The sequence below is a fragment of the Ranitomeya imitator genome, chromosome 3, assembly GCF_032444005.1.
Source record: "Ranitomeya imitator isolate aRanImi1 chromosome 3, aRanImi1.pri, whole genome shotgun sequence".
Classification (NCBI taxonomy): domain Eukaryota; kingdom Metazoa; phylum Chordata; class Amphibia; order Anura; family Dendrobatidae; genus Ranitomeya; species Ranitomeya imitator.
The window spans coordinates 422,660,176-422,684,590 of record NC_091284.1 but is presented as its reverse complement, the minus strand read 5'-3'; the positions used below and the strand labels follow the sequence as shown (position 1 = coordinate 422,684,590).

The 24,415-nt window shown below is 39.4% G+C and overlaps 1 protein-coding gene across 5 annotated transcripts in view; it reads left to right on the top strand.

Moving 5' to 3' along the window:
* Positions 1-23,609, top strand: part of BCAS3 (BCAS3 microtubule associated cell migration factor) — a 1,718,074-nt gene extending 1,694,465 nt beyond the window's left edge. For all 5 annotated transcript variants that reach the window (XM_069757219.1, XM_069757222.1, XM_069757218.1 and 2 more), the window contains one exon: positions 21,017-23,609. In XM_069757219.1, coding sequence (XP_069613320.1) covers positions 21,017-21,165 — 149 coding nt within the window. In that variant the 3' untranslated portion in view covers positions 21,166-23,609. The remainder of the gene's footprint in view (positions 1-21,016) is intronic.
* The last annotated feature ends 806 nt before the right edge of the window (positions 23,610-24,415 follow it).

Genomic DNA, 24,415 nt, shown 5'->3' with positions numbered 1-24,415 from the left:
TTATGAGTTTGTAACCATGGCAGACCAAGCACTAGGACATCATGCAAATTATACAGTACCAGGAAGCGAATCACCTCCTGATGAACAGGAGTCATACGCATGGTCACTTGTGTCCAGTACTGAGGTTTATTCATAGCCAAAGGTGTAGAATCAATTCCCTTCAAAGGAATAGGGACTTCCAGAGGCTCCAAACTAAACCCACAGCGATTGGCAAATGACCAATCCATAAGACTCAGGGTAGCGCCTGAATCCACATAGGCATCGACGGAAATGGATGATAATGAACAAATCAGAGTCACAGACAGAATGAACTTAGACTGTAAAGTACTAATGGCAACAGACTTATCAACCTTTTTTGTGCGTTTAGAGCATGCTGATATAACATGAGCTGAATCACCACAATAAAAGCACAACCTTTTTTTCCGCCTATAATTTTGCCGTTCACTTCTGGACTGAATTCTATCACATTGCATTATCTCAGGTGACGGTTCAGACGACACCGCCAAATGATGCACAGGTTTGCGCTCCCGTAAACGCCGATCAATCTGAATAGCCATAGTCATAGACTCATTCAGACCAGTAGGCGCAGGGAACCCCACCATAACATCTTTAATGGCCTCAGAAAGGCCATCTCTGAACTTTGCAGCCAGGGCGCACTCATTCCACTGAGTCAACACCGACCACTTCCGAAATTTTTGACAATAAATTTCTGCTTCATCTTGCCCCTGAGAGAGGGCCAACAAAGCTTTTTCAGCCTGAATCTCTTGGTTAGGTTCCTCATAGAGCAAACCCAATTCCAGAAAAAACGCATCCGCATTAAGCAACGGAGGGTCCCCTGGTGCCAATGCAAATGCCCAATCCTGAGGGTCACCCCGCAGGAAAGATATAATAATCTTGACTTGCTGAGCAGGGTCTCCAGAGGAGCGAGATTTCAAAGAAAGAAACAACTTGCAATTGTTCCTAAAATTCAGAAAACGAGATCTATCTCCAGAAAAAAACTCTGGGACAGGAATTCTAGGTTCAGACATAGGAGCATGTACAACAAAATCCTGTATATTTTGAACCTTAGTGGCAAGATTATTCAGGCTGGAAGCCAAACTCTGGACGTCCATGATAAACAGCTGGGATCAGAGCCATTCAAAGATTAAGAGGAGGAGGAAGTAGCCAGGTTGCAATAAGGCTAGGCAGCAAACTCTGAGGGAAAGAGAGAAAAAAAAAAAAAAAAAACTTCCTCAGACTACTTATCCTCCTACTTCAGCCAATACAATTAACACTTTGTGGGCCGGTTATACTGTCATGATCCCAATGGCAGGGGATCACTAAAGGACAAGCACAGATACAAACAAGCTCTAGGGCGATGGAACCTGAGCTGACCGCGACCCTGAACCTAACACACAAATAAAAGTAGCCGGGGAACGTGCCTACGATGATCCTAGACGTCTCGCTCCAGCCGAAGATCTAACTTCCCCTATTAGAAGAAACACAGACCTCTCTTGCCTCCAGAGAAATACCCCACAGAAATAGCAGCCCCCCACATATAATGACGGTGAAATGAGAGGAAAGCACATACGCAGTATGAAAACAGTTTCAGCAAAATGAGGCTATAAAGCTAGATAGCAGAGGATACAAAAGTGAACTGCGCGGTCAGCGAAAAACCCTTCAAAAAACCATCCTGAAATTACTTGAACTCATGTGCCAACTCATGGTACATGAGGAGCAATTTCAGCCCACTAGAGCAACCAGCAGCAAAGAATCACATATCTGCAGGCTGGACTAAAAACCAAATTAAGCAAAACACCAAAACAGGAAAATCCAAACTTAGCTTGACCAAAAGGTTCTAGGAGCAGGGAGCAGAGGTAACAAGACACACTGGATACATTGATAACCGGCGAGGAAATGCCAGCAAAGCCAGGTTAAATAGGAAACTCCCATATCCTGATGGAACAGGTGGAACCCAGAGACCCAGGAAAGACAAGTCACCCAGTACCATCAGTAACCACCAGAGGGAGCCCAAAAACAGAACTCACAACACACACCCCTTGATTATCAAGCTCAAGTTTCTTTTGGTTTGGGATTGCAGGACATGCCCTAATAAAATATCCCTTCCTCCCACAAGAAAACATACACACTTTTTCTTGCAAATGTCGGGGGAAACATGCAACGTGAATGTCCTTCTTAACTGCATGGGTTCCTCTAACTCAGCAAGTATAGGTTCAGCCCCGAACCTTTCCTCCAACACCGGGATCTTGTCCTGGAAAGAGGGCTCAGAAGCAGGTTGTCTTACCCATTTGTCCCTCAGGCATCTATCCACCCAAATAGCCAAGGACTCCAAGCAGCCTCCAGTGATACAGGAGTTTCATACACTGCTAATGCATCCTTTAACCTTTCAGTGAGGCCCTGAAGGAATTGGCTTCTGAGAGCTGGGTCATTCCAATTGGAGTCCGTTGATCACCTGCGGAATTCAGAGCTATACGTTTCTACAGAATGATTTCCTTGTTGAATGCGACGCAACCTGGATTCAGTCAAGTAAATACTGTCAGGCTCATTATAGATAAGGGCTAGGGCCCTGAAAAACTCTTCCACAGACTGCAGACACATAGAATCCTGTGGTAGAGAAAATGCATAGGACTGAGGTTCCCACTGCAACAGTGAATTAACAATTCCTACTCTTGTTCCTCTTCTCCAGAGGAGTAAGGATGAAGCTTAAAGTACAATTTCGATGCCTTTTTAAACACAAAAAAAACTTGTCTGTCTCTACCCCCAGAAAACCTGTCCAGGAGGGCAATTTTGGACCCGCCTACCTGCAGAATCAGTATCATTTTTATTAACTTAATGAATGAAGTTTCCGGCAGTCAATCATGGCCCATAGACCATCCACAACATCCAGACACAAGGGCTTTTGTCATTGGCTGCCGAAGTCACATGTCTCGCTCCAAAAAAAAAGTTTTTGCTCCATTTTGTCAGTGTAACAGCGCAGAAAGGCTGCTCCTGCTGCTGCAAGCTGTCAAATAGTTAGGCAGTTTATTAATACTGTGGTGCAGCCAGGAGAGTCCACATTTCAGAATCTAAATCATTTGTGCTAAAACTGTGGTGCAACCAGGAGTGTCCACATTTCAGACTCTAAATCGTTTGTGCTAATAGAGTAGTTCAGGCAGGAGTCCACATTTCAGAATCTAAATCATTTGTGCTAATAGTGTGATGCAGGTAAGAGTCCACATTTCAGAATCTAAATTGTTTGTGCTAATGCTGTGGTGAAAGCAGGAGTCCACATTTCTGAATCTAAACCTTTTGTGCTAATACTGTGGTGCAGACAGGAGTCCACATTTCAGAATCAAAATTGTGCTAATAGTGTGGTGCAGGCAGGAGTCCACATTTTAGGATCTAAATTGTTTGGGCTAATACTGTGGATCAGGCAAGAGTTCACATTTCAGAATCTAATTCCTTTCTGCTAATTGTGTGGTCCAGACATCAGGCCACATTTCTGAATCTAAATCCTTTCTGGTAATAGTGTGGTCCAAATACTAGGCCACATTTCTGAATCTAAAACCTTACTGCTAGTAATGTGTTCCAGACACAAAGCTACTTTTCAGAATCTAAATCCTTTGTGCTAAGGATTATTTGTTGCTGTGACATTATCTGTTGATGGACTACTCAACTTCCTTTCTTTGTAAACCACAAAGTGGATCATCTTGTAGATTACGGCCAGCATGATCATGTGCTCTAGTGGATGGCAAGCACTACATCAGGTGGCCTCTCCTCCTCTTCCTTCACCTTAATATCACACACAATACAATCCTCAGAGGTGGCACTCCAACTACCCTTGTTTCCCCCTGCGCCACAACTCTCCAACCTCCCAATTGACTGTGGGGAACCAAAGATGGGCGAGTCTGCAGAGCTGTCTATACATTCTATTCCATGGGCATCAGAGGTCTGCTCCTAAGATTCACAGAATAAATAAGAAGGGGAAAGCACCTGCACCATTGGCCAAAATTTTTTTCAATTGAATCTAGGGCCTGATATAGTGGGGTCAGAGCAGAGTCCAAACCCTCGTCGCCAGATGTTAACCCCGGGGAGTGGAGGTAATCCTGATGAGACTCAGATACCTGAGGCACACGTAGACTGTACTGTGCTGTCAGTGCTTACATCAGTGAGAGCAGGAGTGGCTGATGGGAGTATTTATTAGCTGGTGCCTGCGCTGTAAATAAATAATTTTTAAAAAAGGCATGAGTTCCCCTGTATTTTTGACAACCAGCCAAACAAAATTCACAGCTGGGGGCTGCAACCTTCAGCTTTCAGCTTCAGCAAGCCTGCTTATCAAGAATAGAGGGGTCCCGACACTGTATTTTTTAATTATTTAAATAATTGAAAAAATGGCATGGGGTGCCCCCCAATTTTGCCAACCAGCCAAGCTAAAGCAGACAGCTGGGGGCTTGTATTCTCAGGCTGGTTTGGGGCCATGGATAATGCCCCCAGCCTAAAAATAGCAGCCCGCAGCAGAAACAGTGCATCTATTAGATGCGCCATTTCTGGTGCTTTGCCCGCCTCTTTCCACTTGCCCTGTAGTGGTAGCAAGTAGGGTTGATGTCACCTTTGTATTGTCAGGTGACATCAGACCCACAGATTACTAATGGATAGGCATCTATGAGACACCTATCTACAGTGAGCCCTCACGGGCAGGGTCCTCTCTCCTTCTGTACTTGTGTGTGCCTTGTATTGCTCATGTTTATTGTGCTTGTCTATATTTGCCCCTTTTCACATGTAAAGCGCCATGGAATAAATGGCGCTATATATATGTATAATAATAATAAGAATTACTAATCCTATAGTTATATGGTAAATAGGACACAGCCAGAAAAAAAGTATTTTATTTGAAATAAAACAAAACATTTTTACTTTTTTATTTAAAAATAACAGACACAATTATACTCACCTAACACCTAATTCCACTGAATCCCTCATCTCTTGTAATAAAACAAAAATAAAAAACAACAATATCCCTCACCTGTCAATTGTTCTGTCCCACGCCGTAATCCATGTCTGCTGATAAATAGTTTTCAACCTGGACGATGCCAAGATGCGACTGTCCAGACTGAGAACCAATGGTGAATCAGAGCTGCGAGTGCAGCATCAGTGACTGTCAGTGACATCATCGTGGTTACCATCGGTCATTCAGGCTGCGTTTCCGGTGAGATCCCTGCTAGCACTGTGAGAAAGTATCACTGCAGTGAAATTATTTCAGTGAACTCGCCTGTACACCATGAGACTTTCTCACGGTGCTAGCGGGGATCTCACCTAAGCTCACAGCCGTTCAGCCCAGCTGGGAACACAGCCTCAATGACCGGCGGTAACCACGATGATGTCACCACCAGTCACTGATTATTCTAATTTCATGTCAGATATTGAGAAAACATACATATGTGTCTTTTTATTTAGTGTATGTAAACTTCTAGTTTCAACTGTATGTAGTCTGTCTGATTGCTATGGGCCCCATTCGGTGATGTCCATTTGTAGAGTCTCCGTTTATGATTTTGTAAGAAGGTGTTCATGATGGACAGTTGATTTGTCATACAGAAGTCAATGAATCTTCCTCCAGCCTCATTTCGATCACTAAGTCAAAAGTTTCCAACAACGGTTTCATGTTAGATGTGGCCCACTTTGACATTCAAGTCTCCCATGATAATGAGTAATGCATTAGGAATGAAGAAAGAATGTGTAATTGTAATTCAAGTGCAGTAAGACAGTTGACAGTTTTATCACATTATTGCTAAATCATACTGAGTAAGGCACTCATGTTGGCACCTCCCCTATATGACTTTCCTCCTACCAATTGAATCACTGTATTTTTCACAGACTACTACTTTCATTTTCTTCAGTACTGCAATTATATAGTAAATTGCTGTCTGGGGTATTTGTCCAATGTTTTAGGCTTTATTTTTCTGTTTCTATTGCTGAGCTGTAAGCTCTAATATATTTTCACTATCCTAAAATTGCCCCAAATAGCTCCTGTATTCCCTGCCTAGACATTTATACAGGCTATGATAGTCCCTTCAGATTGACTGCGCTATACCATGTGAAGTGATGTTTGCAAGGCCTAATATGTAAGCCGCTGCAGTCATGCCTAAGGTCATGTAAGTCTTCTGTGACTGTTGTAATCTTCTCTATTAAAAGGTGGTAGCATTTTTTGTAATATGAAAAATTTAGAATTGCAAATTCTTTGAATACACCAGGACTAGTGATGAGCGAATATACTCGTTACTCGAGATTTCCTGAGCATGCTCGGGTCTCCTCCAAGTAAGTGCTCGGAGATTTAGTTTTCATCGTCGCAGCTGAATGATATACAGCTACTAGCCAGTATAAGTACATGTGGAGGTTGCCTGATTGCTAGGGAACCCCCACATGTACTTATGTTGGCTAACAGATGTAAATCATTCAGCTGCTGCAAGGAAAACTAAATTTCCAAGCACTTACAAATACTCGGAGGACACCCGAGCATGCTCTGGAAATCTCGAGTAACGAGAATATTCGCTCATCCCTAACCAGGACCTATGAATTTCATAAAATTCGACCCAAATTTGATTCGCCTCAAATTTGTTAATCTGTAGTGATTCAGTTAGCCATTAAAAGGTATCAACCACTGAGGACTCTCAATTCTAAATATTTTTTTAATCTGTAGTGAACACCTAATAAGATATTGGTCAAAAAAGATTCTATTGAAAAGCTCAGACTTTAGTTGGTACGTGACCACAATTACACAAATAGCATACTAGCTATTAGTAATTACTGCTGAAACTGGCAAGTGGAGCCGAATCCTAGCAATGTGTACATTACACACCACTAGAATTTGGCAAGCTGCAGGACTTGACAAAAATTTCCTCAAGGGGTAGACAACCCAATTAATGTCTATCTACCTTATATAATATTCACAAATATGTAATAGTAAAATTGCCATCAGATTTAATGATGTCCATGAAAAATGTCTCCTATTGGTTGGAAAATTTATTTTTAGGATTTACAGTCCGACTGCACATTATTTTCCACACTTTACATTTTTTTCATTTTCTTTATTTATAAAGTCTTTTAAAGTTTAATGGTTCAATACATATTTCTGATGTGGAACTAGTCTTTATACCGCATTTATACGGCAATGTATAGAGACCAAATCTTTATATTTATGACCAGCTTTAGGAACAGTTACTACATACGATTATACATACATTGACCCCTATGGTAATAGAATGATTGCTTAATCTAATAATTTAAAACAGACAAATCATCCATTGAAAACACTCAGGAGTGTTCACTTTCTTTGACACTCCAGATGTCATGGAATTGCCTCCCGCTTGATGAACAGGTCTTTGCTAAGCTATGTTGCCCTTTTTGTGGCATCATTAGAGATGACCATACCTACTTTAATATGTAATGCAAACTCAGAAATTATAGGTCACTTTTGTTAGCTCAATTGTGCATATGGAGAGCAGTCATTACCACATCATACTGCCAGGAAAAAAATCATGGAGCCCTAAGCTATAGCATGTCCTGTTACTCTGTGCTGTTGCTTCTTAGGTTGAAAAGACAGCCACATGCAAGTAATTAGATCTAGTTTCCTCTAGTCAAACTGTCAGGTCTGTATCCTCTGCAAGGCCCTTGTATTCTTAATCCCATGGGCGTCTTCTCTGCAATCTGTTTATAGGACACTCAGAAAAACTGAACATAAATAAACTTCGTGCAGCACGTATATAAAATAGTGGGAAATCGAAAAAAAGAGAAGAAGAGAATTTGACGTTATTCAAGGTTGAGAGGCTTAGTGCCATGAAAAGTGACTGACGTGTGAAAAGGAGCTACAATTAGTTCTTTCCCCCAGCACTTGCATTCAGTCAAGGGTCACTCCTTCAGCAAGCTGAGACCTTGAGCATAATGTGTTGTGACATTTTGAGACGATGAAGAATAATTCCTGTATTCCAAGTTGCTGCTGCTTTCCTACTAACCCTGACACATCAGGCTGGCTGTCATTGTATCATCTTTCTGCCACGATGTACAGGAGTTTGTGCAATTCTCAGTAGGTAGAGTAAAGGGTCATCTCTTCCAGCAAATGGTTTTTTAAGGATATTTTTGAAATGGTGCTTAACAGCCCGCTGAAGAGGAAGTCAAACAGAGAAAGGAAAAACCATTAAACGAAATAATGCACTAGAGATGGGATTTTTTTTTAGAGCAGACATAAAGAAAATACCAGGACTTCGAATGGGCCACTTCGGCAAAAGCAGAAATAAGAAACACAGCATTATTTATGAGTGTTCCGGGCAAAAGATGACTATATAGATTTTCTTTAGGCATTGAATTAATGTGCCATAAAAATACTTTAACATTTATACTTGGCAATGCTTGATATATTTTCCTAGCTTTGTCTTTTGCAGGTTTTGTTAAGACGACATAATAAAAAAAAGAAGTATAACTCAAAGTATGCACATATGGCTTATTTATTTAGTCCTGTACATAAATCTTCAATGTTTCATTCATGTTATGCTGCTCATCTAGCCAGTAACACATAGCGGGGTCATGCTATTTACATTTTTAATATATTGCATGTTAAAAAAAAAGACCATAATGGATCCATTGTCAGATCACATTAACTTCTGAGTGATTTTCAAAAACTTCACTGTTAGATCAGTTTTTAAAGAACCCCAAAAACATATAGTATATTTTCTCTTGTACAGCACCTTGGAATCAAAGGTGCTATATAAATAATAATTATTAATAATAATAATAATTTTACCTCTTGCTCTATTCAAAAAAAGATGAAATCCATTACATCACATCCATCATTGTAAAAAATTGGACAAACAATTGAGCGCAACAAATCATGATGAATCAAGACACTATGTCATTAAATACTCTTCTTCTGCTCTGTGTAATGGAATTCTTAAAGAGGGCCTGTCATATGACAGGACAAAAGTGGTCAGGTTTTGCTCTTATTATATTCCCACCACACGTCCCTGAGTATTCTAGTTTTGTTTTATTTTTCACATGGTTTCAGAGATATGTGAATTTTTGCTTAGTGCTGTTTTTTGTGGTCTTTACTGAAAGGGCGTTATGTTAAGGTCAAAATACTATAACAATTGGCACTATATAATAAGACCCACATCTCTGTGACTATATGACAGATTATTTTTTTTAATTAATTACTTAGCAGCAGGAATAAAATAAGAGCAAAAAGTGTTCACTTTTCATCTGGTAACAGACCTTTAAAGGGAACCTGTCACCCCCCCATCAGGCGTTTGTAACTAAAAGAGCCACCTTGTGCAGCACAAATGCTGCATTCTGACAAGGTGGCTCTTATAGTTATGCTCCCTGCACACTCTGAAATAAATGTTTATAAAATGTGCCCCCTCATATCGTGAAATGTTCCCGGAGGTGGGTCTTCCCCTCATAATCAGACGCAGCACAGCCGTCACTCCGGGCCTGTGCGCCCCGGGTGCCGCCTCCCCTTGCTGGATTATCGTCCCCGGCACCTGCGCTGTAAGTATAAAGGGCAGCGCAATTGCACACGCCCGGAAAAAAAAAATTAATGTGCAGGCGCCGGGGACGATAATTCATTTCTTTACAGCTGCCTTAAGGCTATGATCCATGTCTGGCCTTGCTGGCAAATACTGCAGCAATAATCCTAAAAGGGGAAACTTAGGCTATGGGCAAAAATAATTTATATGTCTTTGTGGGACAGGTACAGTAATCCCGGACATATCCTTAAATAGGGTGCAGAAAGCTTATTTAATATATAGTATGAATTCTTTAGTTTGTGCTATAAAACATTGTCATTTTTTTATTTATATTTGTGTAATTGAATCCATTCAGATGCCATACATTGAAGCTAATGGGTCCGTATTAAGGCATACTAGGACTAAAGGTTCCATTAAACCTTAGATAACTGTTACCCAACAGATATCTCACCCAAACTTCTTATAAACATACTATGTATACTCTGCTCATACATTATTTGGTGCAATTCAGATAAATATTTTTTAACCAGTACTCAATTTTTTTTTATTAGAATAAACTACCTTACTAGGTGAGAAGATTTACTGAATTCAGGCGAAAGAAAAAATTGAAATAAATTTTGCTATAAGTTGAGTTGGCTGGGAAAGGGTTGAACAAACTTATATTCACCTATCCTAGTCCATTTTTGTCCCTTTCACACTGCCTCCCATCCTCCATTTGGCTCATTTATCATCTGTTTTTTGTTACTATTTTTAATCTTCCTTCTGGTACGATCTTCCATCATTTTGAGCCCCATGTCGTCACTTGGGGCATGTTGCTTTTCAATTATGTACTTCACTCTACATGCAGTCACGTGGGTGCTACATGTCATTGGAATTGAGTAAATAACCTATCTTAATCCCTTCTTGGCCCTCTATCATCCAGCAAAGTAGTCATCAGGTTCTTCAACTTCTGCCCGACATAAATTTGATTTGCTGGTAATTAGTGATGAGCAATAGGCAATCCCTGCATGCTCCAGACATGCAGTCGCAGAGACTCAAACATATTTTTCAAGCAAGCTGAAGACACTGGATTAGCACACGAGCATGTTCGGATAACACCTTATCCAAGCTCGTTCGCTTATCACTACTGGTAATCTATTCGCTCATCTCTAATATTCCCTTTTTTGTCTATTCCTTATACGTAAACTCATTATTAGCACTCATGACCATATATTATGGTTTTCCTTTTTTACGGAATCGCATGCTTTGTTGCTTCATCAGAAGATCTCGTTAATACTTTCAGTATTTACATAGGGTATGTATAGTAAGTATAATGCAGAACCGGAAAGCCAATGTCTGGAAAAGAACAGGTTAAGAAAAGCTATAATGTGTTTAAATTATTCTAATGATTGGAACACTTTTTTGTCCGATAAACAATTATGAAGGAAACAAGTAAATGTTTAAGGAGTTTAGCGTTCTAATGATGTTTGATTGGACTTGTACTCTGCTCTGTCTTGGTAGAGATGGCTGCACAGCAAGTAAAAGCTCTGACGTGAGACATTTAACCAAAGCCAGCTGTGTGCTGCAGGAGATGAAAGCACAAAATCAGACAGGATAAGTACAGTATTAGTGTGGGATACGCCACTCATTGCTGATTTAAATTACTGTTTTCACTTCCTGAACTTATGGGAGACTAGGGATGTGAAGCAAAAAACTAAAGAAGCTTATGCATGGCTGGTTTTTCAGATTGGGCTGGAAGAACATTTTATTGACTATGGCTAAAACCAATGTCTCCGGATCTCTGTCTGCACTGACTCCACCGAGTACAGAGCCTCTTCCATATTTAACGTCCACAAGCCACATTTCATACAGTGACATAGATGTGGTGAATATTCTGTTCCTGTAGGTGTGAATGCCAAGGAGGCCATTTGGATGAGGTCATTGTCTAAATGCAGTTCAAGTTTAATTCCTTAATAGAGGGCCTTATTCCTCCACATACTGCTCCTGCCTTTTGCTGTGCTTTAAAATAAATTTGCTCTTGCAAACAGATACTAACGGAGGGTTTCATGTTCCAACACAAACTCCGCCACTAGCAAAAAATCATACGAGTTTCTGGGTGTTACAACACTGTGCTCCATTCATGAACAAACCTGGTATGCCATATCCATGGAATCTATCCACACTAAAAAGGTATCCATTACAGAACTTGCCACTTTGATTTGGGCGATGTTAGGCAGGAATTAAAGTTAAGAACAAGAGCAAGTCTGCAATGTGTGCAGAGTCATCCCAGTCTGGAAGAACGTGTTTTGTTAACAAGAATACTACTATGAAACTTTGTGAATAGTGACAGGTACTATATTATACATCGTCATGGAAAGCCTTAGATAAATCAGATACCCCAAACCTTGCCCTGCCAAATAAATAGACTTGCACCGCTATAATTTGGCATGATTTTCAAAACTACCAGACAGCAGAACCATGAATCAGCGTGCCCTTCCTCCTACTTCCTCTGCAGATGACCAGAAAACATACTGGCATTTTCAGCAAATATTACTTAGTAAAGGTGGGATTGACACTGAGCCAATATTTCGCTTCCATTTTAGACTATTAATTGCAAAGGTTTGCATTTTCGCTGAAAATAAAATCTGAACATTGCAAAACCTTACATTCTTATGAATGGTGCACCAGGTTAATTGGCTTCTATGATTAGGCTCTATGCACATATTCTTTACACATTCGTTAGTCCCTAAACCTATATTAATTGAGCTCTACTTACCACAGAATCTCCATTGACAGTAAATCAGACAGAAAGACAAGACGCACTGATTAAGGGTGCTGTATGTGCACATGAGGGCTTTTTCAGGCAGAATCCACCTGACAAAGCACTGCAAATTTGCCACAAAAAAAGTATTATCTCACTTCTTTAAACTACTTCATGGTTCGAAAGCCTTAAAGCGGCTAAAAGAAGTAACATGTTCAATCTTCAGGCGGCTTTTGTAAGCCAAATAAACAACTGAAAAGACATTTTTCTCCTTTCGAAAATGTGGTGGTTCCCTCAGCGTCTTAGAGATGCCATGTAAAATAGCCTATTACTGATTTTTAGCATCGGAAGGATTAAAATTTTCTGGGATGTCAGACATAACATTGTTGGAGTCTGTGATTTCACTACCACTCATTTCCTCAAAAGGCTTCATATCGCAACTAAACTGCATTTCCACCTTGAAAATAAGGTTCTTCATTTTTTTGATACAGCGCTTCATGCCTAGCGACATAGAGATGTATTTATCAAGACTGGAGTTTCATGTGCCATGTTCATAATAATTCTGGTGCATTTTATACTACACCAAAAAGTCAGGAAATTTGAACTTTGCTTCCCAAAGATGTGATTAATCAAAGTTAATTTGTATTTTAGCCCCTTTCTGACCTCGGACAGGATAGTACGTCTGAGGTCAAATCTCCTGCTTTGATGTGGGCTCCGGCCTGTAATTCAGCTACATAGCAGCGATCATCAGATCGCTCCTATTTAGCAGAGCTGATCAGGCTATGTCAGCTTCTAACCTCCCATGGAGGCTATTGAAGCATGGCAAAAGTAAAAAAAATGTTTAAAAAAATGAAATAAAAAAAAATAAAAGTTTAAATCACCCCCCTTTTGTCCCATTCAAAATAAAACAATAAAAATAAAATCAAATATGCACATATTTGGTATCGCCGCGTTCAGAATCACCCGATCTATCAATAAAAAAAAAAGATTAACCTGATCGCTAAATGGCGTAGCAAGAAAAAAATTCAAAACGCCAAAATCACATTTTTTTGGTCGTCGCGACATTGCATTAAAATGCAATAACGGGCGATCAAAAGAACGTATCTGCACCTAAATGGTATCACTAAAAATGTCAGCTTGGTGCGCAAAAAATAAGCCCTCCCCGACCCTAGATCACGAAAAATGGAGACGCTACGGGTATCGGAAAATGGCGCTTTTTTTTTTTTTTAGCAAAGTTTGGAATTTTTTTTCACCACTTAGATTAAAATAACCTAGACATGTTAGGTGTCTATGAACTCGTAATGACCCGGACAATCATAATGGCAGGTCAGTTTTAGCATTTAGTGGACCTAGCAAAAAAGCCAAACAAAAAAAACAAATGGGATTGCATTTTTTTGCAATTTCACCGCACTTGGAAATTTTTTCTCATTTTCTAGAACACGACATGGTAAAACCAATGATGTCCTTCAAAAGTACAACTCGCCCCGCAAAAAATAAGCCCTCACATGGCCGTATTGACGAAAAAATAAAAAGGTTATGGCTCTGGGAAGGAGGGGAGTGAAAAACGAACACGGAAAAATGGAAAATCCCAAGGTCATGAAGGGGTCAAGGAGGGGGCAGTTACTTTTTAGCGCAGGGCTCTGTAGGTTTGGATTTCTTTTTCCTTAAATAATAAAGACCTTAATTGAAAGACTGCATTTTGTGTTATCAGGAAGGGGGAAATAACTTTTTCACACAGCTGTAAAAAAGTAGACTTGTCATTTATACAACACGCTGAATGTGTAAGAATAAACCTCAAAAAACAATGGCTGATTTGCATTTTCTTTTACATTTCACCCCCAAAAATAAAGTAATAAATGTTTTTCAAAGTATTATTTGCACCCCAAAATAGAGGTCATCATGAAAAAAAGTAAGCTATATGGAAATCATGTAAATTTTACCAATCACTGTGGTTAGTGGGTTCCATTGCACATGGGGTACCTGACTTTATTTCAACTTAGGTGTATTGATCCAATTCACATTTTGGACTTTTTGAAGTTATGTAAAAACAACACAATTAGTTGTAAAAATATTACATTGGTTGTACAAATATTATTAAAATCTTAATAAGTATGGGGGATAATGTTTTGATCTTGGTTCTTTACAGCAGCCATGCTAATGACAAATGTATTTCCATTCACAAGATTTACCATAAATTTTTATTATGTGAAATCCCTACTCTCCAATGTGAGGTTTCGATATAGAGGTGGCCATGCTCTTGAGGTCTTCCTGTTGCTATCTGAATTTATTTTATATACTTTCCTCAAGACAGCTGTATGAGGCCTTTTTATACAAGTGGTGGAGTTGTAGATTTTTCTGTCTCATTTGAGGGCACATGTGTAATTTATATAATATTTTTGGAAGAGGATTACAGAAAGAAACAATTTTGCAATAAACTCTATTGTGCCCTAAATGATTATGTTGATTTATTTTTTGTGGGCAATTTTTTAAATTAAACTTTTCATTACATTTTTAATGTAATTAAAATATTTTTATGACATTTTTCTTTTTAACTTAGAGCACATTGCAGATGTACTGTATATACATTATATTTAATTATAACACAGACCATTATACAGTGGGTACGGAAAGTATTCAGACCTCTTTAAATTTTTCAATCTTTGTTTTATTGCAGACACTTGGTAAATTCAAAAAAGTTCATTTTTGTTGAATGAAATGTAGAAATTTTTGCAAATTTATTAAAAAAGTAAAACCTAAATATCACATAGTCATAAGTATTCAGATCCTTTGCTCAGACACTCATATTTAAGTCACATGCTGTCCATTTCCTTGTGATCCTCCTTGAGATGGTTCTACTCCTTCATTGGAGTCCAGCTGTGTTTAATTAAACTGATAGGACTTGATTTGGAAAGGCACACACCTGCCTATATAAGACCTCACAGCTCACAGTGCATGTCAGCCCAAATGAGAATCATGAGGTCAAAGGAACTGGCCAAGGAGCTCAGAGACAGAATTGTGGCAAGGCACAGATCTGGTCAAGATTACAAAATAACTTCTGCAGTACTCAATGTTCCTAAAAGCACAGTGGCCTCTATAATCCTTAAATGGAAGAAGTTTGGGACCACCAGAAGTGTTCCTAGACCTGACCATCCAGCCAAACTGAGCATTCATGGGATAAGAGCCTTGGTGAGAGAGGTAAAGAAGAACCCCAAGCTCGCTGTGGCTGAGCTCCAGAGATGCAGTAGGGAGATGAGAGAAAGTTCCACAAAGTCAACTATCACTGCAGCCCTCCACCAGTCGGGCCTTTATGGCAGATTGACCCAATGGAAGCATGAAAGGAAGCAGGAAACATGAATGTGGCCAAGCACAGAGATATCCTGGATGAAAACCTCTTCCAGAGTGCTCTGGACCTCAGACTTGGCCAAATGTTCACCTTCCAGTAAGACAATGACCCTAAGCACACAGCTAAAATAACAAAGGAGTGGCTTCAGAACAACTCTGTGACCATTCTTGACTGGCCCAGGCAGAGCCCTGACCTAAACCCAATTGAACATCTCTGGAGAGACCTGAAAATGGCTGTCCACCAACATTCACCATCCAACCTGACGGAACTGGAAAGGATCAGCAAGTAAGAATGGCAGAGGATCCCCAACTCCAGGTGTGAAAAACTTGTTGCATCATTCCCAAGAAGACTCATGGCTGCACTAGCTCAAAATGGTGCTTGTACTCAATACTGAGCAAAGGGTCTGAATTCTTATGACCATGTGATATTTCAGTTTTTCTTTTTGTAATAAATTTGTAAAAATTACTACATTTGTTTTTTTTTCAGTTAAGATGGGGTGCAGAGTGTACATTAATGAGAAAAAAATAACGTTTTTGAATTTACCAAATGGCTGCAATGAAACAAAGAGTGAAAAATTTAAAGGGGTCTGAATACTTTCCGTACCCACTGTATATTCCCAAGCACTGAAGAGAAGATCTGGCTGTGCATATATTTGTGGGTGGAAAGGGGTAGAGAAATAACTATAGTAAGCTGGAGATAGGATGATACTGTTAGAGGGAATCTTGAAGCTGGATGTGATAGTGTGGAGGGTGTGCTTGACATAAGAATACCAAATGATGGTAAAGTTGGAACACTTCGATGTACTTATTCTGCCTATATGGACCCAAGGCCTCAGTGTGCTTTCAGTGGGGAAGCTTTGACTGTCATCATACTGGTAATGGTGGGCTCTGAGTGTCACAACTATTGGGGGTGGGCCTGGATGTGGCTTACGATCATCTCTTAGAGTTAGATGTAGCTCTCAAAGTAAGAAAAGTTAGGGACCGCAGCTTTATAGTGGGACTAAAGTCTTCGTTGGACAGCCTAAGACCTACTCAAAGACTGAATGAGACTACACTGCTGGGCTTATTGCACAGTTTAGCTAAAATGTATATCGCCAACTATTAAGGAGTTAAAATAAGATATTTTTGTACTTACCAACAGGGCATAAGCAAAACACTAAACCTTAAATTCAAGCTTTGCCTCGCCTTTAATCTTTTTGTGTTTTTTTTTCACATTAAGGCTTTTATAAATAGTATGACATTTGTCTTTTTAACTTCGGCAAGTTTATGTTTTAGTTCTGGCTCTGTACAGTCTATACAAAGAAAACAAAATGGCAAGATTAGGTTTATTGATGGAAAAAAACTGGCCATTTATTTTATCTTCCATGAAAAATAAGTGTTTTGTGTTTTTTTCCTTAATACAGCAGACTTTTTTTTGGCGATAACTCAGAACACACTACTTGGTGTGAACACTAGCCATGCAGCATTATAGATTAACCTCTAAGTACAGACGTCTCTTGCCTGAGTTGCTCTTTACGTCCTCACCTAGACATTTGTAAAGTGTAAGTAATAAGCAAAGAGACTCCAGTAGTTACCAATCTGCAAATCGCGGGTGTGACGCAGCAACCCACGCCCAACTCTAGTGTCTGCTCACTGCCTTTTATTGGAGCCTGGAGCCAGAAGTCAACAAATGATTACATGATAAGGGCCTATAAAGTGAAATACTTTCCAAAAAATGCTTAGTTCTTATAAAGAGATTTTACCAAGATTAAATGTGACCAGGACAAAAGTGTTTATACTCAGGAAATGTTATGTGACGCCATAAAATCTTACAAGTTAGTAGAACAAGAGTGTGTACAAATAGCTAGTAGGAAATAGACCCGGGATTATAGAAAACACAACGTTCTCACAGACAGCAAATAAGTTCCCTCACTATTGTCACTAAACTAGAAACAGGTCAACAAAAATGAAAAAGATAAAAGCGGAGGAGAGTAAGTGAAGGAAATCCAATACAAAGAAGTTATTGCTCTTGACAATAGGTGATTTTTGTTATTATTATCCAATTCACTATGAAGTGCTTTCCCCAAATAAAGATTAACCCCTTCTAGACCTATGACGTGAATATACTGTATACATCATAGGTCGTGTTCCTGCATTCCTAAGGCTGAGCCTGCATGTTTTCCAGCACATCTCCGCTGGTTTTATCAGCTGACATATGCCCTTAACAGCTACAGGTGGAATCGTGATCCATTCGTGGCTGTTAACATATTAAGTGCCACTGTCAATCTCCCCTGTGGTTGTCATTGCCGACCTGCTATGAGTGCCACCCTGTGGCCAGCAGATGATCATTTTAGCTACACATAGCAGGGCTGATTCACTGCTATGTGTAGCACAGGCGATGATCGTAACTTCAAGTCTCCCATTGAAACTATTGAAGCAAGTAAAAAGTTTAAAAAAAAAGTTTTAAAAAAAATTTAAAAAAATATAAAAGTTCAAATAACCCCCCTTTAGCCCCATTAAAAATAAAACAATAAAAAAATATCAAAAATACACATATTTGGTATCGCTGCATTCAGAATCGCCCGATCCATCAAAATATAAAAATATTTATTCCGATCTGTAAACAGCGTAACAAGAGAAAAAATCAACACCAGAATTCATTTTTTTTAGTGGCTGCAACACTGCATTAAAATGTAATAACAGGCGATCAAAAAATTGTATCTACCTCAAAATGGCATCAATAAAAACATCAGCTCAGCAAAAAAATGAGCCCACACCCAGCCCCAGATGCGGAAAAATGGAGATGCTATGAGCCTCAGAAAATAGTACCATTTTTTTTTTTGCAAAATTAGAATTTTTTTTCACCGCTTAAGTAAAAAAAAAACCTATACTTGTTTGGTATTTGCAAACTCGCAATGACCTGGAGAATCATAATAGCAGGTCAGTTTTAGCATTTAGTGAGCATGGTAAAAAAACAAAAACAGAACAATTGTGGAATTTCACTTTTTTGCAATTTCACCTCATTCTAAATGTTTTTCCCACATTCCAGTACACAATATGGTAAAACCAATGGTGTTGTTCAAAAGTACAAAAAACAAGCCCTCACTTAGCCATATTGACCAAAAAATAAAAAAGTTATGGCTCTGGAAAGAAGGGGATCAAAAAATGGGAATGCAAAAACAGAAAACCTCATGGTCATGAAGGGGCTACTGAACCCAGTTTTGGACAATTTATCAATCTGGTCTTGTATGTGTAAGAGCTCATTAAGAAGAGCACATTAAATGTCCGTGTGCTGTTTGCGTATGCAAAATTGATACGTTTTTCTGAACAAAAAAAAACAGGCCATTTTGAATTTTGGCTCTTCAGAACCCGGCCTATTTCTGTGCACATCCGTGTGTCGTGGTCCACGATACTTGGATCAGCCACGGACGCCATACGCAGCAGCCTTATAGATATATTTAAGGCTCAGGAGAGCCGATGATACTCCATGAAGGACAATTCGTTTTCAGACCGGGCACACTGATGTGTGAGTCCAACCTTAGGTACAGTCCCATTGGGAATTGCAATAATAATTTAGTACAAAAAGACTCTTCAGAGTCAGAAGTCAGAGACAATAATGCCTGGAATTTGTCTAGTCTCCTTGACTGAAAAATTGTGTAAAATTATTTTTGGGAAGGGTGGGGGAATTACAGTTTTATATAGATGATCTGACTGTTTGATAAATTTCTCTTTAACCCCTTACTGACATCGGACGGTATAGTACGTCCGATGTCAGCTCCCCTGCTTTGATGCAGGGCTCCGCGGTGAGCCCGCATCAAAGCCGGGACATGTCAGCTGTTTTGAACAGCTGACATGTGCCCGCAATAGCGGCGGGTGAAATCACGATTCACCCGCTGCTATTAACTAGTTAAATGCCGCTGTCGGCCGGAAATGACGTAATCGCCGACCCCCGTCACATGATCGGGGGTCGGCGATGCGTCAAGATGGTAACCATAGAGGTCCTAGAGACCTCTATGGTTACTGATCACCAGTGGCTGTGAGCGCCACCCTGTGGTCGGCGCTCACAGCACACCTCCATTTCTGCTACATAGCAGCGATCAGCAGATCGCTGCTATGTAGCAGAGGCGATCGAGTTGTGCCTGCTTCTAGCCTCCCATGGAGGCTATTGAAGCATGGCAAAAGTAAAAAAACAAAAGTTAAAAAAATGTGAAAAAAATAAAAAAAATATAAAAGTTTAAATCACCCCCCTTTCGCCCCAATCAAAATAAATCAATAAAAAAAATCAAATCTACACATATTTGGTATCTCCACGTTCAGAATCGCCCGATCTATCAATAAAAAAAAGCATTAACCTGATCGCTAAACGGCGTAATGAGAAAAAAAATTGAAACGCAATAACGGGCGATCAAACGCACGTATCTGCACTGAATTGGAATCATTAAAAACGCCAGCTTGGCACGCAAAAAATAAGCCCTCAACCGACCCCAGATCATGAAAAATGGAGACGCTACGAGTATCGGAAAATGGCGCAATTTTTTTTTTTTTTTAGAAAAGTTAGGAATTTTTTTTCACCACTTAGGTAAAAAATAACCTAGTCATGTTAGGTGTCTATGAACTCGTACTGACCTGGAGAATCATAATGTCAGGTCAGTTTTAGCATTTTGTGAACCTAGCAAAAAAGCCAAGCAAAAAACAAGTGTGGGATTGCACTTTTTTTGCAATTTCACCGCACTTGGAATTTTTTTCCCGTTTTCTAGTACACGACATGGTAAAACCAATGATGTTGTTCAAAAGTACAACTCGTCCCGCAAAAAATAAGCCCTCACATGGCCAAATTGACGGAAAAATAAAAAAGTTATGGCTCTGGGAAGGAGGGGAGTGAAAAACGAACACGGAATAACGAAAATCCCACGGTCATGAAGAGGTTAATACAGAATTTGATGCCATAAATGGGTCTTATGTTGCACTTTTTTTTTTTACAGTTTCTTAACACTCCTGTTTCTTTGCCTGTTGTATAAAAATATGTATACATATATGTGTTTTTATGATTTTTCTTGAAATAATTTTTATTAGTCTCTTTCATCGAGATACATATATATTAGTTATATATGTTACATGTGTAATTATGTGTTGTGCATGCTTTGTATCCTTATATGTTCTAATTATTACTGAATATAGATTGTAAATTGTTTTTAAGGAGTTGTTCAGGATTAGAAAAACATGGCTGCTTTCTTCCAAAAAACAGCGCCACACCTGTCCACAAATCCAAATCAGCTTCATTCACTTGAATGGAATTATGCTGCACACCGGACACAACTTACAGACCACGTGTGCCTCTGTTTCTATAAGGAAGCAGCCATGTTTCTCAAACCAAGCTTAAACTTTTACATTTATGTAATTAGTAATCATACAGTATTATTATTAGTAGAATGTCTCATATTTGTATTTTTCTTGTTCTTTTCAGAACTTCAGCGAGACGGAAGCATAGAGACCCTAAGTAACAGTTCTGGATCTACCAGTGGCAGTATACCACGAAACTTTGATGGTTATAGGACAACTCTCCCAAGCAATGAAAATCAACCTTTAAGCCTCTTCCCCTCAGGACTTCTATAAAATATTGTAACAGAACAGAGATTAAAATTTTATTAAAGGGATTGTCCTCTTTTAGAAAACTTTTTGCCATGTGCTGCAGTTATGAAAAAAAATACTTACGCTTCAGGGTCATGTACTGGCTTTTTGTAGCTGCCCTGTTCTCTGTTGTTTGGCTGCAGTGGTAATGCAATGTTACCCACACTGCAGCCAGTCACTGAATTCAGTACCTCCACCCATGCAGAGCTGAACTCAGTGATTTGCTACAGCGTTGTTGATATGACTTTACCACTGCAGCCAAACAACAGGAACTGGAGCAGCGGCACAGATATTGCTTGGGACATGGGGAAGGTAAGTAGTAATTGGTTTGTTTTTCCTAAAAGAGGACAACCCCTTTAATGTTTTGACTCTACATTCTTACTTTCTATTATCCTCATTTGTATCTATGTCAGAAGTAGTTTAGTTTGGATAGGACTGAATATATTAGAACAGAATGAATTCATCCTTGTGTTCTCTGGACATCAGCGCTTTGTAGTAGTAGTACATAGACGATCGTAATGTGACTTCTACCTGCAGACTTGAAGTGGCAGGATATACACTGGCAATTATGGCATATGTATTTATTTAGATATATAACTAAATGGGAAATGCACACTCGGACAATATTACTGTAATTTATCATTTAATGTTGATACATACTACTGTGCGAAGAATTCCCTATGAGATAAATACAGCGAGTAAAGCCACTGTATCTACATTTTAGTATTTCATGGTTGTTAACCAAGGTGAATGTTTGTGAAATAACTAATATTAGTCCAGGCTAGAAGGTCCTCATTTATTCTAAACCAGGGATAATGATTGTAACTTTTCCACACACTTTTTCCATTACCTAACACTGATTGTATTAAAGACGTGGATAGTTTGAGCAAATATGTCCTATTATGAAATGTATTCCTGTCCTCCGAACTGTAATGTTCTCTTCCAAGGCAGTGGGTCTGTTATTTTTTCCAAATGGGATAGACAGTTTTAATCTAAGGGGATCAAGTAGTAATAAATAAAATAGGCGCAAGGATGAGGAGAAGTCAGTTTGTCCCACACTGCCACTGGAGACATGTTTAATTGCTATTCTAGTCTGACGATATACTATTGCATGCTTTGGGGTGTTTTACTCTATATCTATGGTATTTCTATCGCTCTTTTCTAGCCTTCTGGAGTCATTTCTCCTATAGCTGATGTGCATTTGACTTGCTTTTTTCTTACCTTTCTTGCACAAAAGAAGGAAACATTATTATGAATGAGTACTAGCATTGCTAAAGCATTGTGGCGGTTTAAAGGGGATTTAAGGCATTACGAAAATGGGACTGCTTTTATTCCTGAAACGGCACCAATCTGGTCAATGAGCTATTTGTGAATTGCATCTCTGCCTCTCTCGCTTGATTGGGACTGAGCTGCAATGCCATAAATGGCCAATAGACAACAGTGGCGCTGTGATCTATCTTTCTTAGGGCGGCCGTATAAATCGGACCGAGATTGGACTGGCTAGTGTGTATCCCAATCCGAGTGAAGGAAAGAGGAAAAGGTGCCAAATGTAGTGCACACACACCATGGTGTGTGTGCACTACATTTGGCGCCTTTTCCTCTTTCCATCATTGCAGCTCCTTGGGCACAAGTTGCACCCCCTTTCTTACCTTCTGTTATTGTTGGCGGTGCCCACTTTTCTATTCGTATCCCAATCCGAGTGTGACAGCTTCATTTATTTCTATGCAGCTGTCACTTTCGGGTCGGGACAGCCGTGACCACTCCGAGCACTGTGGCCCGATCTCTGTCCATCTGACTGCTCTCTAATGCTGAACAATACCTTAACTATACCTCTTTGTTGCCATGTAGCAGTTTGAAGAAACATATGCCATTTAGTTGTCAGCATTTAACTTTTCCTCTATTTTATTCTGTAAGAATAGTTAGAATTCATGATTGCGAAAAAATATAGAAAAACGAAAATAAAATAAATTCCTTGCTGTAGAAAAAGCCAAGTGTATATCTGAAATCATTTGAGGCATTAATATGTGTAGCAAAATACACTACTTGGCACAATGGCCTTTATCAACTGGTTCATTGCAGCTGGTAGATTTGATTCCAGAATACCCACAGATCTGAGCTTGTTTGGATATTTGAGGATAAACTTGGCTTTTCTCAAATAGATCTTTTACATTGGACTGAAAATCATCAATTACTGTGTGGATCTAAAATCTGTAAGAAGCTTTTAGGAATTCATTTTTGGTGTGATATGTAGATTTAATGCCTGTTGCTATGGTATGAGTTAATGAACCTTACTACTGTTATGACTAATGAAAACAGTATTTCCATTATAAAATCAATTTTAATTAATCTGGAGTTAAAATTTTACTTAAATATTGGAAAAAATGTATCTGAGACTATGAAATAAAGATGTGAGGATTTTAATACTGTAACATGCCTGTGTCCGCACCTATTTTTTTTACCTTCATTTGATGTTTGGGTCATATTCATATAATGTTTATCTTCATGAAAAGTGCAAATCAAAAGTTACACTCCTTCACATTGAAGAAAAATGTATGCCAATGCAGATGCCCCTGGCTCCTATTTGTACTGCTATATACGAGGGGCGATCCAAAAGTAATGATAATCAATACTAAACACAATGAATATAGTCAAAAAATAAATTTATTTTTCTACATAGTCTCCTAACAAGTCTATATATTTAGTCCATCTCTTTTCTAAACTTAGAATTCCCTTTGAAAAAAATTCTTGATCTTGACCCTCAAAAAAATCCCCAACAGCGGTTATCACGTCGCTATTGTCGTCAAATTTCTTGCCCCGGAGGTGTTCCTTGAGCCGAGGAAAGAGAAAGAAGTCACTGGGGGCTAGATCTGGTGAATAGGGGGGGGTGTTCCACCAGTTCAAAGCCTGCTTCTTGAATGGTAGCCATGGCAACAGCAGCTTTTTGAGCCGGCGCGTTATCTTGGTGAAACAACACTCCAGCCCGCAGTTTGCCGCGCCTTTTCTCCTTGATAGCCTCCCGCAATCTTCTTATTTGTTCTGCATAGTAGGAGCCCCTAATAGTGGCTCCCTTCTCCAAATAGTCCACCATAATAATTCCTTCAGCGTCCCAAAAAACGGACGCCATAACCTTCCCTGCTGAGCTTGACACTTTGAATTTCTTCGGCGTCGGTTCGTCGGCTCGTTTCCATGTCATCGATTGTTGTTTAGTTTCGGGATCAAAGTGGTGGATCCAGGT